The sequence below is a fragment of the Diplotaxodon limnothrissa genome, linkage group LG16 (genome assembly GCF_057381915.1).
Source record: "Diplotaxodon limnothrissa isolate DT_005_m linkage group LG16, D_limnothrissa_male_GT1.1, whole genome shotgun sequence".
Taxonomy (NCBI): Eukaryota; Metazoa; Chordata; class Actinopteri; order Cichliformes; family Cichlidae; genus Diplotaxodon; species Diplotaxodon limnothrissa.
Genome location: NC_140611.1, coordinates 19,791,308 through 19,806,943, shown reverse-complemented (window position 1 = coordinate 19,806,943; position 15,636 = coordinate 19,791,308). Strand labels below are relative to the sequence as shown.

General features: G+C 42.2%; 3 protein-coding genes across 9 annotated transcripts in view; 2 read left to right on the top strand and 1 right to left on the bottom strand.

Moving 5' to 3' along the window:
* Positions 1-1,555, top strand: part of col4a2 (collagen, type IV, alpha 2) — a 64,398-nt gene extending 62,843 nt beyond the window's left edge. For both annotated transcript variants that reach the window (XM_085375129.1, XM_085375128.1), the window contains one exon: positions 278-1,555. In XM_085375129.1, the coding sequence (XP_085231255.1) occupies positions 278-532 (255 nt within the window). In that variant the 3' untranslated portion in view covers positions 533-1,555. The remainder of the gene's footprint in view (positions 1-277) is intronic.
* Positions 1,556-1,618: 63 nt separating this feature from the next.
* On the bottom strand, positions 1,619-7,744 carry rab20 (RAB20, member RAS oncogene family). Its single transcript, XM_085374500.1, has 2 exons — positions 7,322-7,744; positions 1,619-2,788 (listed from the first exon to the last, which is right to left on the bottom strand). Exons 1-2 carry the CDS (start codon positions 7,509-7,511, stop codon positions 2,196-2,198), a joined length of 783 nt encoding a protein of 260 aa, XP_085230626.1. The 5' UTR covers positions 7,512-7,744; the 3' UTR covers positions 1,619-2,195.
* Positions 7,745-9,119: 1,375 nt separating this feature from the next.
* Positions 9,120-15,388, top strand: LOC146616063 (ATP-dependent (S)-NAD(P)H-hydrate dehydratase-like). Of its 6 annotated transcripts, none has more exons than XM_085374499.1 (12): positions 9,120-9,325; positions 10,125-10,640; positions 10,753-11,193; positions 11,385-11,535; positions 11,631-11,676; positions 11,773-11,861; positions 12,663-12,771; positions 12,990-13,040; positions 13,131-13,235; positions 13,339-13,459; positions 13,574-13,697; positions 14,953-15,388. In XM_085374499.1, the coding sequence occupies exons 1-12, from the start codon at positions 9,271-9,273 to the stop codon at positions 15,101-15,103; spliced, it is 1,959 nt and encodes a 652-aa protein (XP_085230625.1). In that variant the 5' UTR covers positions 9,120-9,270; the 3' UTR covers positions 15,104-15,388. The 6 variants fall into 6 exon arrangements, with proteins under 6 accessions (XP_085230625.1, XP_085230623.1, XP_085230624.1 ...); XM_085374498.1 differs by lacking the exon at positions 9,120-9,325 and adding an exon at positions 9,352-9,499 and having other exon boundaries at positions 10,009-10,640; XM_085374495.1 differs by lacking the exon at positions 9,120-9,325 and having other exon boundaries at positions 9,975-10,640.
* Positions 15,389-15,636: the final 248 nt, after the last annotated feature.

Below are 15,636 nucleotides of genomic sequence, written 5' to 3'. Positions count from 1 at the left end.
CCAATATATGTTTAAATTCTATAATTAAAAGTCAGAATATGTAGGAAATATTTTTAACAGAACAGATTGATGTATATCTTGTCCTACTTCTACAGAAATACACATAATTATTTTCCCAGTAACTGGTGTTAGTATCAGCCCTGGCCCCAAAACAATTGTATTGGTTGACTTTATTTTAATATTATTGGATTTGCTGACAGAGAAAACACATTTTCAATTGTTCAACTCGACTTCTCATCTGCCTGATTAAAATTTCCTTTCACCTTTGTCCTTGCAGCACACCGCAGCGGGAAACGAAGGCGGAGGTCAGTCCTTGTCGTCGCCCGGTTCGTGCCTGGAGGACTTCCGCACAACACCATTCATCGAGTGCAACGGGGCCAAAGGCACTTGCCACTACTTTGCTAACAAGCAGAGCTTCTGGCTAACCTCCATAGATCAGCAGTTCCACTCTGAGCCGTCATCAGAGACGCTAAAAGCAGGCCAGCTCCTGTCACGCATCAGCCGTTGCCAGGTCTGCATGAAGAACTTGTGAAAGACTCAACAGCAGACTTCACATTGACAGTAAAATACTAAAACCGATCAGATAACAGGGGATCCAGAAAATGTAGATCACTGTCAATGGGGAAACTTGTTTCCCTGAGCTGCAGAGCTCAGATATGCAATGACTGATGATTGAGATGCCTCGAGCTTTGAGTTACACTGTAGATAAATAAGAAGAGGCGGTGAGAACGGCAGTATTGTGGAGAAACATCATCTTTGTGTTAAATGTAGTTTGGTGCTTCATTTTTTAACTTATTACCTCAGTTACTATGACACATTGTTAACTATCAGAGACCATACACTACAGCTGAACCAAAGATGCACATATGTATGCAATGCTTAGTTTAACTACATGCTCTTATTGTTTAGGATTTAAAGCCCGACATAAAGACACTAACACTGCTTTTCAGCCACATGAAGGTGAGAAGGGTTTCATTGGAGCTCATGAACACGTGTTTGTAGATACTTTTGAAAGGGTTATCCTGCTTCTTTTCAGTTACTCTTACAAAGCCGAGTTTTATAAAATTACCATGCACTGTTAGCTTGCTTTTGTCAACTTCTGCAGAGCCACGTAACTTTTCCTGACGCGTTCGTACAATGCACTGATACCGTTTTTACTATCTGAATGAACTTGACCCCATCCCTGCAAGTTTTTTAAATGTATATCCAATCTAGTACTACTTACATCATTTTCCTTTACACTTTTAGCCTCTGGATTACGCCATCAGGACAGAATGTAAACACAGAGGTCTGACCATAGCCGATCCTTGCTCCTGTCACTGACCCTTTGTTAGATAGGAGCGTTTCACAGAATTTAGAAAAGATTCTATTTCATCTACATGCACTTCTTAAGAAATAATTATTAGACCAGAAAAATACTGACAACATCTGATATAATTGTAATATAATTATAGTGTTTTTATAACATGATTATTTCATCGGATCGGAAAGATTAAATGTTGTTTGTTACACTTGTGTGTCATTGTCCTTCTGAATCTCACAAAGCAGACTGCAAAGTGCAAAATAAAAAAATCTTTATTACGACAGAATGCTTAAAAATTCAAACACCTGTATTTTTATTTATTTATTTATTTATTTTTAAATACACTCATCGAAAAGTTCCAAAAAGTGCAGATAAAATATAAAGATCAGTTTCAACAGTGACAGAACTTTAAAGTCTGATTAATAAAACCTTAAAATTCATCATAAACAGTGCAACGTGCAGCCTAACTAATTAGTGCTGTTACATGTGCGTGAAATTCTGGTAGCGAAACGCTGACAAACGGCAGTGATGTCTGTCCTCACGAGCACGTTTGGGCTATTAGTGCAGTTCGAGTCATTAAAGTGGAAAGTTTCAGAAACAAAGAGTGATAATGCGCCGTGCATTTTATGTCCCTTCCTTACAAAGAAACATGGGAAAAATCTCTCTGGACACTATGATCTTCACAGCATCAGAAGTGTAGATTTGTGTTTTACCAAGAGGTCATTAACACGGTTTGGTCTCAGTTAAGGCAAGAGGGGGAAAAAAAGAAAAAAGAAAGGAAAAGTACCATCACAGTATGCATTTGGTCATCAGACTATCCTGGTGATTGCCTTTGGTTAAAAATGAGCCTACAGGTGGCCTCCGCCTCCTCTTCCTCACCTCTCTTTGGCCCCTAACAGCAGCCAGATCTTCCCTTCTTGCTGCCGACCATCCTGCATTCCTCTAGATCCACAGTAGGAGATTTCTGATTCTCTTGCCTCTTCCTTAGAATGGAAGGCAGCACCAGATCAAACAGCGTCTCAAACAGGGTGTCCACGTTATAGCCGGTCTTGGCACTCGTCTCGAAGCACATCTTCTCTGCTGGCAAGCTGTTCTTTTCCTCCAGGCCCTTATAGCGCAGTATTCTCCCATAAAGAGCCACTGCATCCTCATTGATCACCTGCTTGCGAAGCATCACGCCAGGTAGGGATGTAGGGGAGGCCGGCGGCGTGGGACAACCAGACAGCACCTCGCACTCCTGGTTGCACTCAGTTCGGTCCTTGACTAGGCCATCTGAGTCGTGGCATAGCTGGGCTTTGGAGTCTGTGAGATCCGCCTTGTTTCCCACTAAGGCGTAGATGCAGTCATGGTTAGCGGTGTCAGTCAGGGACAGGAAGCGCTCCTCCAGCTCAGCTAGGCTCTGCCAGTTGGTGACGTCGTAAGTGAGGATGACTGCGGCTGCACCTCGACAGTACATGGATCCCAGACCGTGGAACTGTTCCCGGCCTGAGGAGACAAAGGCAGGTCAAAAGAGTGAGTACCGACTCACCACGAGCACTCATTTTTTAAAAAAAAGGAAAAAAGATTTTCTGTACGAGCAACGGAAAGACATTGTGTGACAGTCAGCAGTTTGAAAACAGAAACAATCTTTGTTATTGAAATATGCAGAATGCTTGAAAGGGCGCATTGTGTGAATCCAGTGCACTTTAACCTCTACAGACTTTAACAAAAACTTTCCCCACCGGGGGGCACTGTTTTACAAGTGAGTGCACTGAGATATTTTGGGATGTTTGTTGTTGTTGCATGTTGCAGCTTTTCATATTTCCTTCTAGCCTAACCCACAATTTAAGGGCAGGAGGTCGACTAATTGTTGTGGTTTTCTTCATATTATTGTTGAGTCTTTACCTTAGGATATAATGAAACTTGAGGCGACTGTTGGGATTTGGCGCTATATAAATAAAACTGAATTTAACTTCATTACTAGAGACTAGTAAGATGTACGTAACTAGATGTTTAAACATCAATGAACTTGCATAATTAATATTTGATTGAACATATTATTCTTATTTTGTTATGGCAGAACGGCAGTTAGTGGTTCAAGGATAACTGCAGCCCCCTCTCTCTCCCTCTGATAGTTGTAAACAAGTGAGGGGGGAAAGTAAACAGATGACACCCGAGCTAAACAGTGTGGTTCTGCAGTACTTCGACATAAAAAATATGTTTGTATAAGATGGAATATGACAAGGCAACCAAAGCCAGGCTGCGTCGTAAGTTCAATGTTTGACAAAGGTATTAATCCCAAACTCCTCTTAAAAAGATCGCTGAGACCAGTTTTTGTGTGTGTGTGTGTGTGTGTGTGTGTGTGCGCGTGTGTGTGTATGGTTTTCCATTCACAAACAGTCGTTTTATATTAGAATGCCAATCAGTCAACTGACAGGAGTGGGTGGATTTAAACGGTCTGGAATGTAATGCTGCTGAAGGCAAATGCTGCACTTCAACACCACCACAATCTACTGCCTTAAAAGTTACCATCAAGAACAGGAAGTGCCCCAATCAAACCCATTCATCCATCTTTTCTGCTTATCCAGTTCAGGGTCACAGTGAGGCTTGAGCCCATCCCAGCTATCACAGGCGAGAGCGCAGGGTAGATCCTGGACAAGTCGCATGTTGACCGCGGGGCTAAAAAACCGCCCACGCAGACACGGTGAGAACATGCAGACCTCCTTGCTGTTGCTTTGAGGTGAAAGTGTTAACCACCGTGCTTTGCAGCCTTTGTCAATCCATTCCAGGAAATAACTGAACATGCTAACCCTCACAAAGACAGATTTATAGCAAAGCTGTTTTGTTAGTGTGCTTACTTTGCTATACAAAACCTGGAAGCAGTATTTATGCATCTGCTGTGTTTTTTATCAAGTGATTGATGATTTATTAGTTTGTTTTCCCTAGCCATCATTTAAAGATACTGATGACAGACTCGTATATGAAAAAGAAAAGCAGCAAACGGTACTTTTTTTTCACCCCCCTTCTCATTGACAAATAAAGAAATTTCTTTTTTATTTCGTCAGCTCAAGTGGCAGGAATGTACAACAACTTACTCAGCACCCCTGCTTCTCTGGGAAAATACTGCTACATGTAACTTTGGAAAAGACATGTTAAAGCACGGGGACTCAATTCCTCCTGTCATAACTTCATCATGTGACTTTTAAGAGGAAGAGGCCCGACAGCATGAAGGCCCGCACAACAGAATGTAACTGAAAAGACTAGTAAAGAAGCAGCCAGCTTAGAGTTTCACGGATTAACAAAAATAAGAACAACAGCACTCAAGACTTCCACACTATCACAGCTTTGTGGTGTATACCGAAATATCGGCAACAACTGAAACGACTCAGCGCTAACTGCACTCAACAGGGACTTGACACAGAGGTTGTGGAGTTGGGGAACACAGCCAGGAAATGGCTCACTGGTGACATGGCCAGACTTTCCTTATCTCGATGGTTCACCAGCTCCATTTCTGTGAAGTACATATTTGCCTAAGAAGGTTTGCCCTAATTCTTGTTTACACAACACTTGAATACAGTCAGCACCGAGCTTATTCACCAGCAGTTACTGGATTGTTCCTGTCACGACCAACAGAAAAGGCCAAATGAGTTTATCTGAATACACTGTGAGACAATATTCAATATCACAGAGAAAAAACAAGCTGGCTCTGCCTATGAGAAACCCTCTATAATGAAGGGCGTTATTCACTTGGTGCATTATTAAAGGACAAATAACTGAAGAACTGACCTATATTTCACTGCACAGACAGAAATATAATGACTGACCTACATTTAACTCAATCAGTAATCATTTTAGTTTAGTCAGCAGGAAAACTGTTGGAGTTGTACTAATAATACTTTCATTTTCAGGTTACAGAGTCACAATAAAAACTTTCCTTTTGATTTCAAATCAAAACTTCAGTGGCTGTTTGTCCAATAAGTGAACAATTTCAGACACATAACATGTAAAACAGGGGTGCCAAACATAAGGCTCAAGGTCCAGAATCAGCCTGCAAAACACTCCAATGTGGCCTATTGAACGGCTTTTGAAATTTTGAAGGATGACATAAATTGTAGACTTTAGAATTCTTTTTTCAGCTTTTCCTACTGTAAAGAAAAGACGTTCCCATGACGATTCATACTACACCAATGGAAGTAAGTAATAGATAAACAATGAAATACTAGAAAGCTATAGGTTTTTTTTTTCAATATTTACTATACTAATTTCATATTTTCATGTTGCGTTAAAAAAATAAATTATCAATTAACAAAATTTTTTCTAATTTTCTAATTACAGTGTCCATTAGTCTGCACACTGAGCTAATGGAGTTTTTTCTATAATTTCACACATTTATTTCTTATAATTTAAGCCCAAAGCAGCATTTTTTAATCAAACAGAAAAACTGAGAATTCCCCCCCCCCCCCCAAAAAAAAAAAAAAAAATCACAGTTCTTGTTCTTATGTTAAAATAGCTCAGTAATGTAAACTTAAACTTCTTTACACTGACAGAAAAGGGAGTTTCACTGGTCTTGCCCAGCTAAAATCAATGTAAAATAAGTTTGACATTCTTCATATAAAATGTAAAGTTTAATTTTCTGGTAAAAAATTACTATTAAAAAAAATAAAGAAAAATACACTAAGCACTGGAGCCCAAAGCACAATTGAACACACACAGTCTAGTTTTAGGGGCTCCAAATTTATTCACACTTTTCCACCAAATCAGAAAAGCAGTGGTTGTATTTTCTGAAGCCTCGTACAAATACATGTGACCATTTCTGCAGAAGTACCCAGATGATATTTCTCTATCGGGTCACACTTGCACAAATTGAGCAACACAAGTCAAGACAAAACATGCTTCTTTCCTTGTTCAGCACAAAGGAGGTGAACATGGGAACTGATTTAAGAAATGGAGCATTTTCGGTAAATTAGGACAAAGGCCAGCATGTAAAAACATGTGGGGTTTGTCCAGGGGGTGTTTGTCTGCATAGTGGGTGATTTTCTGGCAGCACCTTTGAGTTTTAAAGAGAGAAGTTGTTTTTTGTGGGGGAGTTTTTGTGTGTGTTACTTTAATCAGTTACATTCATTATTAATACACTTTTGATTCTTCATGACTAAAATATCTGCCATTACCTGTGATGATAACAAACTAAAACTGATATTCTCTTGCTCTTTGAAAGCCCACTTATCAAAAAGAAAGAAAGACGAAAAACTGGTTTGTTTTCCAGAATAGCTGACTGACAGATCTTTATGTCACAATTACCGTTAATACTGCATAATACCCAGAACAGATGTCCGTGTTTCTGATGTTGGTGGGACCATATATACGAAAGTTACTTCTTCAGGATTCCTCGTGGTTGAGATTCTCAAATAAATGAATAAATGAGAAATTAATCCCTACTTTTAGTTTTTTTTTTCCCCGAAGCATTTTTCTCCCTTGAGCCCAACTAACTGCAAAGATATCCTGGTGTCGCTTTTAATACATCATGCTTACAGTGCAGTATTGTGATAACATCATAATAGTGAGTAACGCATCATGATTGTACTGTAACATGAAATACTCCTTATCTTGACTTTTTTTTTTTTTTAAATGGTAGAAATCTCTTTAATATGTCACTTAAAAGTCGTATTTTCTTTAAATATTAAAGTAGTCCCTTGAAGGGGAAGTGAAACGGACTTTTTTCCATGCAGACCAAATGAAAACTCCACTTATTTCCTATCTACCCACAGATCAATAAATACCATGCTTATTTTTGAGGAACTCGGTCAGCTTTTACGATAAGATCGACTCTGGAAATATTTTTAAAAAGTGACTAAAGCGAATAAAAGTCAGACTAAAAGCTTAGGCCGTCTGAACAGACAGAGAGGTCACATGGCAGTGATTACCTCAGATGAACGGATCATTCCTTATCAGGTAAACAAAGGCACTGAACCACCGGAAGAAGGCACGTTAAGAGTCTAGAGTAAACATTGGGGAAAGAGGGTAGAGTAAAGGATGGATTACCAGCTGTGTCCCATATTGAGATATTGTAAGGTCCCCATTGTTTGAGGAAAAATGCCCCTCCGACGGTGCTGACGGTCTCTTTGAACTTCCTCTCCATGTACCTGTGGAGCAGCGACGTCTTCCCCACGTTCATGTCTCCCAGGAGAACAACCTTGACGTCAGGCCTCTTCATCTTCGACACCTCGGGCATGACGCTGTCTTGTTCGGGTCCCGCTATTTTATTTCTCTGACGCTCGGAGCGAAGACGCGCTCTAACTCGTGAAAAACACCGCAGGCTGGTCGCGAATTCCTCTGACAAACGTCATTTTCTGAACGAAAGTTCACTTCTGATAACGTGTCTATCCGGTGTTAGCTCATTCTCAAATCTGCTGTCCAAGTCCGAACTTCAAAAAGTCACTGAGGTAAAACAGGAAGTAGATGACGAGCCGCAGACCAACGAGGAGAATTTGCTCTGAACCGTGTCTTCCAGGTGGAGGACGTGGGCGGCCTCTAGTGGACAGTGGGAACAAAATAATAATAATAATAATAATAATAATAATAACTGTGCCTAAGTCAAATAAGTTTAAGTGTATAGGCTGTATATGCTGCTGGGAAATAATCATAAATAAAAACTACTTAGTCAATATTGGTATTATTAAAAAAGATTGAGGGCAGCCTTTTGAGTAGGACAATTTTCCACACAATGACAAAAAAAAGGGACAGAGTTGCATTGAAACTACAAAGACCCCTGTCTGATTTTCTTCTTCTTCTTTCATTAAAATGCACTGACAGCAAATATTACATAATATACCTCTCCTCAAAGCATTCCTTATGGTTATATTTATGCCTTTAGTGTGGTGTTAGTAGCAGTCTCCAAGGCTTAAGTGTGATTTGAGTGGTCAAGCCTGAAGTTGTTTTATGCCTACCAGACAAAACCCAGGGAGAAAAGTAAAACTGTCTCTAATTCCGATTTGTAATTAGTCGGTGGGCGGGTATTAGTTTTCAAACTAAGCATAACACACATTCTTCTGGGATTTTACGCTCTCTTAGTGGTATACGTGTCGCTTAATTGTGTTTTTCTGTTAGTTTGGAGGATTAAAAAATATTTTTTTGTTGTCAGGCTGAGACAAATGGCTAAAAAATGCCAATGTGGTCTTTAAAATCTGGACCAAAAACATGATGATGATGATGATGATGATGATTATAATTATTAGCTGAGAAATAAATATTCATTCACTTTATGCCAATGGCCTGCCTAAAATGTAGACTGATATTTGTAAGAAAGTAAAAAGTATTCAACAATCATGTTTCTGCTTCGATCGAAACATGTGATCTATTCACAATAAATATAACAATAACTAGAAGAAAGTTAGATAAACAGTTACAGTTACAAAATATTTTAATTTAATTTAAATGAAGACTTGATAAATAAAAATAGGCTACACTTTCTACGTAAAATATTTTTTTTGACATGCTTCTAAAATTATGTGTGTATGGAATCTCGTGCCTGACAGTTCACGTGTGTTCGCCTGTTACCACCTCTACACTTTCATAGTGCATAGTAGGACTGACCTCCTGAAGAGTTCTTTATGGCAGAGGGGTTGAATAATGAGTATTAAAAAATACAAAACTTCTAAAAACAGAGGCAAACAGACGGTTATACTTGCAATATGGCTGAAAAAAAAACTTAAAATCAGCACAAATAGATGAAAACTGCAAATAAACTTAAAAACATCTGCACCTTATTACTCTTCTGTGTGTATTTTGATGTGTGCTTCATTTTATTATGGAGGAGGGCTTGTCTCAGAATCCGGCCCTGCTGAAGCAGCGCATGCTTAAACCTGCTTCCGGTTTGATGGCTCGTCGACAGCAGATTTCACCCTCAGCCCACTTGGATGTAGGAGTGTCCGAGCAGCCTTTAAAGGCATCACACGCTTCCTGTAGTACTGCGCTGGGTTATAGGGCGCCTCATGATCAGGCTAACTTGCGTTCACTTGTCGGCGTTGAAGCGCAGCTCCAGTTTAGGTAAGGACAGCTGAGTGCCACAGAGGGCTGTGCAGCCCGTGATAAAGCTCCGAGAGTGGGTGACTGCAGTCAGACAAACAATGACAGCATGCCTCAACAGATTCAAGCGCTCGCTTTTTGCTCGATCCCAGTTGCACTGTCGCTTATCGCCGCCTTGGCCTGTTTAAACGAGAAAGGTAAAAGAGACTGACGTTATCTCAAAGTTTTACTTCATTAAAACTTAGCTTTAGACTGTAACGTTAGGTGAGCCGTTAGAGTCGTCCAGTGCTCTCCGTGTTGGCCGAGCAGCTGACAGTTTGGCTCGTTGTTGAGGTGAGGTGGGTCTCTAGGACCCCGCAGAAATAAGTTCGCGGGGCGGGGGACCAGGCGGAGAAAGGTGAAGTTAACCTCAAAGGACTGATCAGAGGTCAGTTTGGACATTTACTCGATGTAGTGTTACCGCTTGAAAACGGCTCTTGTAGCCGATCTCCTGTCGGTTTATCCCAGAGCTACGCATTTTGACGACACGAATGAGATAAACACAGAAGGCTAGGCTTTTAGCTAGCTAACAAATAGTTTGACCTGCACACGTTGTGATGATCTTCAAGTTTAAGACCAAAATTATTACCCCGGCTGGTCCTTCTGAGCTAGCGAAATGGCCGTTTGTCGTTGTTTGGGCTGACGGTGGTCCGCGGCATTGATGCGGCTGAGCGCAGAGACCCAGAGCAAACGGCCGTCATAATCCGCAGTGTCAACATCTCCAATCAACTTATTCCCCGGGGGTGGAGGTTACGCCGGGAGACGGCCTGTTTTGGATCAGCTATGCAAGCGAACACAACGCGGGGCTTCCTCTGGTCGGACGTGGAGACGAGGACGCTGCTGAACATCTGGGGAGAGCAGGACATCCAGGCGGCGCTGGATGGAAACTTCCGAAACAGCTTCGTGTACCGCGACGTCTCCCGGAGGCTGGGAGCCATGGGGTTTGAAAGGACGCCCGAGCAGTGTAGGGTGCGGATCAAGAGCCTCAAGAGGCAGTACTTGTTGGCGAAGGAGGGCAATCTGCGGAATAATGGGCAGTATCACAAGATCTGCAAGTTTTATGACACCATGGAGAGGATTTTGAGTAACCGGCCGAGTCTGGACGCCCAGGAGTTTATAGACAGCGGTGCGGGAGGAGAGGAGGCCGTCGATGGCCCGGAGGAGGATGGGGAAGATGCTCAGGATGCTTACTCTGAGAGCACAGGGGAGTGTCCTTATCCCGCTGAGACTGAAGTCAAGTTGGAATACCCAACTGTTCCCATCCCCATTCCGGTTAAAGTGACAGTGGGGAATAATGGTGAGTCCAACCTTATCCACTATCACTTTTTCGTGGCTTTATCATGTTTCAGTGCCTCGAGTGTGACTCGAGTATGTGTGCTAACATAATGTCACACCCTTCTCCACTTCAGGGACTTGTGCGAAGCCGCCTAACAGCAGCCAGTCGGCCAGCTGTTTGTCAGCCAGAGCGCCCAAACGGCCCAGGAAGCGACGCGCCAATTTCCCCATGGAGAAGCTGATGGAGCAGTTCCTGGAGCAGAGCGCCCAAGCCGAGGACAACTTCTACCGGATGGAGGAGCAGCGCTTGCAAGCAGAAGACCGGCGCCGGGAAGCTGAGCATGCCCGGGAACTGCAGATGCTTCAGATGCTTGGTCAGATGTTCGCCAGCATCTCCTCCTCCGGCTCAGCATCCGCTCCGTCCAAGACGGCGAATCCTGGCCGCGCTCCGGTCATTTCCAGTACCTCCCCGTCGCATACACGTGGCCACTCCGGTCATCCCAAACGCCCTTCGCCCCAGACAGACTCTCTCACACAGCAGAATCCATTTCTGAGCGCAGACCCTCAGGCGTTAGGTATTTAGTTCCGGCGCTACGCGTGAAGCCTTGATGTGGAGAGAAACCTGAAGGCAGATTAGCTGTAACGTGAAAGATCACACTCAGTTATTATTCTTATTTTGGATCGTGTTAGTGTGTTTTTGTTGTCGACCACAGTGGTTTGAAACTAGCTCGTACGCTGAACACTCTCACTTTGTTTATCTCCTCAGTTTTTGAGCGCTTCTACGGTTTGGGCTCCACGTCGCACAGAGGTATGGAGGATGACATCCTGCCACTGGTAAAGAACATAGTCCCTCCGCTGACATCCAAAAAACACAAGGGACAAGATGGACGTATTGGGATCATTGGAGGATGTCAAGAGTATGTTGCATAAAAGATTCCTGCATGATTTAAAAGAAAAAAACAAATTCAGTGGAACATTTGCCCTAATTTCTCTTCATCTCTAATCTCTAAAGCTACACTGGAGCTCCTTACTTTGCTGCCATCTCTGCTTTAAAAGTGGTAGGCAGTAAAGCTTGACTATCAATTTTGTCCATTCATTTTTTAATTTTTTTTTCTAATTGTATATTGTATATACATTTTTTTTCTCATCTCCAGGGGGCTGACTTGTCTCACGTGTTCTGCACCAAAGATGCTGCAGTTGTAATCAAATCATACAGCCCTGAGCTCATAGTCCATCCAGTTCTGTAAGTACAGAGCCAATAATAATCTTTCTGTAGTATTTGAAGTAGCTGGTAGCAGTTGGATCATTGAGAGTGCAATGGTGTGTATTTATTAGCATTATGCACTGGTATTTGGATGCATTCACAAATGTTACACAGTGTGTAATTGCAAGCAAAAACATCAAAGTTTACCCAGGCTTTGTGGCGAGGCATAAGATTTTCAAAATAAATAGTTGCGCACGTTTTCTTTTTTTGTTGTGAGTTGTAATGTTATTTGGAGCCAAATTCTGCATTTCACTATCATCACTCTACTCCGTTGTATTAAACGTTGCGTGTTATAATTAACACGCTGCTTTCTCACAATGATTCTGTAATCACTGTCCTAAATATTTAAATTTCTGACATTTGTCAGATCATGAACAGGTAGTGTCATAATTCTGGGTATTCTGTCAGTGTGACAGTACAAACCTTCACAGCTCACGCTTACTTGTCGTGGCTGGAGCGGCTTGGGAACCTTACAGTAACATTAATGACTGCGTTTCAGTTTGGTGAGCCTGTGCCAGTGTGCTCTTAGAAAGCCATTATTAGCTTGTTATAGCAAAAAAATGTTAAAAGGCTCATTTCTCTACAAGAGGCACTTACAGAAAACATTAACATCGACTGCTTTCTATTTGTGTTTGCTCACTTCAGAGACCCGTTACAGTGTTATCAGTCTTCACTTTGTGTGTGTGTGTGTGTGTTTTCCTTGCAAACTAATTGGAAAATTTGGGATTAATTGTGCATTCCAGCATGTCTGACAATCTGTGTGTATGTGTGTGAATGAAGGGACAGTCCTAACGCAGTGGAAGAAATAGAAAAATGGCTTCCAAGACTACACGGACTTGTGGTGGGACCAGGCTTAGGAAGAGAAGACTTATTATTGAAAACAGCAAAGGCACGTGGAGCACATTCATTCTTCCTTGCGCTTAACACAGTCTCGGCTACTCTGCTAGATACTTCTGCATAAGCATGGCAGACTAGTCTTATTGCTAGCACTTGTTATAGCACAAGTGTTACTGGTGGCTGATAAATTACTTCTTCTTTTTTTCCCCCCACCCCAACGGAAGGCTTATTAAAGACAGACCCTGTGCTCTCTCTCTCTCTCTATTTCAGGAGGTCATTGAGAAGTCGAAAGCAAGAGATATCCCCATAGTCATTGATGCAGTAAGTCTTGATAAAATAAAGTCCCAGATGTGGAGCGGAAGGTGTTTCATTTGCTAAGTCATACATAGTGTGTGTGATCATTCTTAACAGGATGGATTATGGCTGGTTACACAGCAACCATCTGTTATCCAAGGGTACCAGAAGGGCATCCTTACGCCTAACTTCATGGAATTCACTCGATTGTATGAGGCATTGGTAAGTTTCTTGGCACAATTCAGTCCCACTCACTAGTTGACAGCAAATAACATGTGATCTTCTATGCTGATGTGTGTCTTTTTACGTTGTCTGTGTGCATTAGCACCATGAGCCCATGGACAGCAGTGATTATCAGCGGAGCGTCATGCAGCTCAGTGTAGCTATGGGCAACCTCACCTTGGTGCTGAAGGGGGAGCAGGATTTCATCACAGATGGCAGCAAAGGTTGGCATCAAACAGAACGTGCTTTAATTTCTTCCGGCTGATCGTTCACTCTGTTTATTCTCAGATGCTTCGGAGCTCCTTTTGTGACGCTGTGTCGTGTGCTGCTGTTTGTAGTGTACTCATGCAATTTAGAAGGCAGCGGGAGACGATGCGGTGGACAGGGGGATCTCCTTTCTGGATCTATGGGAGTGCTGGCACACTGGGCCCATGCTGCTTCCACAGCAGGAATGATCAGAAGGTGAAGGCATGATTTTTGCTTTTTGTGCTATGTTTTTTTTTTTTTTTTTTTTTTTTTGCCTGTCCCATTTGGTTCTTTAGCCATCAGAATTGTTGTCTGAAGACCAACAAGGATACCCAATGGATTTACTTTGCCAAATGGATCATCGTGGCATTGCCGTATTGGTCCATTTGGTCGATCTTTGTTTTTATTATTTATTATATTTTATTTTCAGATGTTACAGACGGGACAGACATGCGTGAGGGATAGGAAAAGAAAGAGGAAGGAAAGGAAAAACAGAAGGGGAGAGGGACAGTGAGAAAGGGGGGGAGAAAAAAAAGTAAAAATCTCCTGGATCACCTGTTGAGAGAAGAATAGAAAACAAGCAAAAAAACAAAAAAAACAAAGCAACATACTAAACACAACACCATCGCATTAATCTAGCTAAGTGTAAACAGCAGTAAATACTAAATATTCAATGTTGTTGTGCAGCACGCAGGACAGTTGTGCTTCGAAGTAGCGGCCAAGAAAGGTGTAATTTAAGTCTACGAGCAGTGAACACCCGTGTGCATACCTGTGTGGATCAGCGTGCTTGTATTCCAAAGGTTTCTCCATGTAACGATCTGCTAGGGAGTGTGGAGGGGCCACAGCCCCGTCCTCCAGGGTATGAAGCAGGTATGGAGGAGATCAAAACTCCAGATATCCAGAGGCCCCCAGAACACAAGAGACCATGGAAGACCAACAGAGGGGCAGCCGCGCCACTGTCCCAGTAAGAGCTGAGGAGAGTCCCAGATGAGGGTTCACTCAGCAGCCGCGGAGCAGAAGCTAGGGGGAGTTGCAGTGACGCGCCCGTGAGCTCCGCCGGCAGCCAGCTGTGCCTGAGTGACCGAGCCCCAGGCCGAGAGGCCGGGGGCACCCCACCTTCGAAGTGGACCGAGCGAGCCCCAGGTTCCAGGCCCCGATAAGCGGCCGCCAAGGAGTGAGCTATGTTTGAATGAATGTATAGGCCAAGCTTTTCAGGGCTCAATGGATAAAAAATTGTTTTTTTTAAATATATTTACACACATTACCTACAGAGTGCACTGATTTACATGCTGAGAGTGTATAAAAATTATCACCAAACGTTCTAACCACTTCTCTCGATGATTTTTTGGCTTTTCCTATGTAATGAATGCATAAAGTGTGATGTTGCACAGAGAAATGTACGTGTTCACTTTATTTGGATGTATATTCTCTTTTTTTTTTCCCCTTCTTCTTTCCCTTTGCTCCCCTATAGTATGAATCCATCAGTGGTTGCTGCATTTGGTGCTTGTTCGCTCACCAGGCAGTGCAACAGTCAAGCATTCCAGCGGCACGGCAGGTCCACCACCACGTCAGACATGATCCAGGAGATCAGCTCAGCCTTCAAAAAGCTGTTCGAAAGCTAAAAACAGTCAGCGATGCAAACAGTTGTAAAAAGAGAATAAATTTTACGCTCCTAACGTAACCTTTTTGGGATTGAAAGAAATGTTCTTCTTTAGCTGAATTTTAATGACTGATTTGAACCCGGAATCAAAATTTGGTGCAAAATATACACACTGACATGTTGTTTGTGTTGTGTTTAATGAAAAAGTAACAAAAAGAAAACCACTAGTTGAATAATGAATGCCTTCACCAAGCCCACCAAAGAGACTGAGACATTAGGATGAATGGGCTCACACTAAACCAGAAACCTGTATACGTTTTGAAATAAATTATAAATGTGATTTTGTTTGTTTGTTTGTTTGTTTGTTTCGACAAAGTTCTTAAAAGCCATCATGGAAGTATTACTGGGTGAGTGACTGCAGAAAACGTGACTTTTATAGAGTCAGTGGGGAATATTAACTTGTAAAGTCCATGAAAACCGATACCTGCTGGACAACAAAGTGTTTTGGTTGGTTGCAGCATCGTAAACCTAAAAGCAGAAGAGTGAGGCGTGTGT

Excerpts from the sequence above, each read along its gene's own strand:
- rab20 (XM_085374500.1), bottom strand. The coding sequence starts at position 7,511 with ATGCCCGAGGTGTCGAAGATGAAGAGGCCTGACGTCAAGGTTGTTCTC. Across the intron at positions 2,789-7,321 it reads CTCAATATGGGACACAGCTG|GCCGGGAACAGTTCCACGGT; the intron begins GTAATCCATCCT and ends TTGTCTCCTCAG.
- LOC146616063 (XM_085374498.1), top strand. The coding sequence starts at position 9,414 with ATGCCTCAACAGATTCAAGCGCTCGCTTTTTGCTCGATCCCAGTTGCA. Across the intron at positions 11,536-11,630 it reads ATCATTGGAGGATGTCAAGA|CTACACTGGAGCTCCTTACT; the intron begins GTATGTTGCATA and ends TAATCTCTAAAG. Across the intron at positions 13,236-13,338 it reads CTCGATTGTATGAGGCATTG|CACCATGAGCCCATGGACAG; the intron begins GTAAGTTTCTTG and ends TGTGTGCATTAG.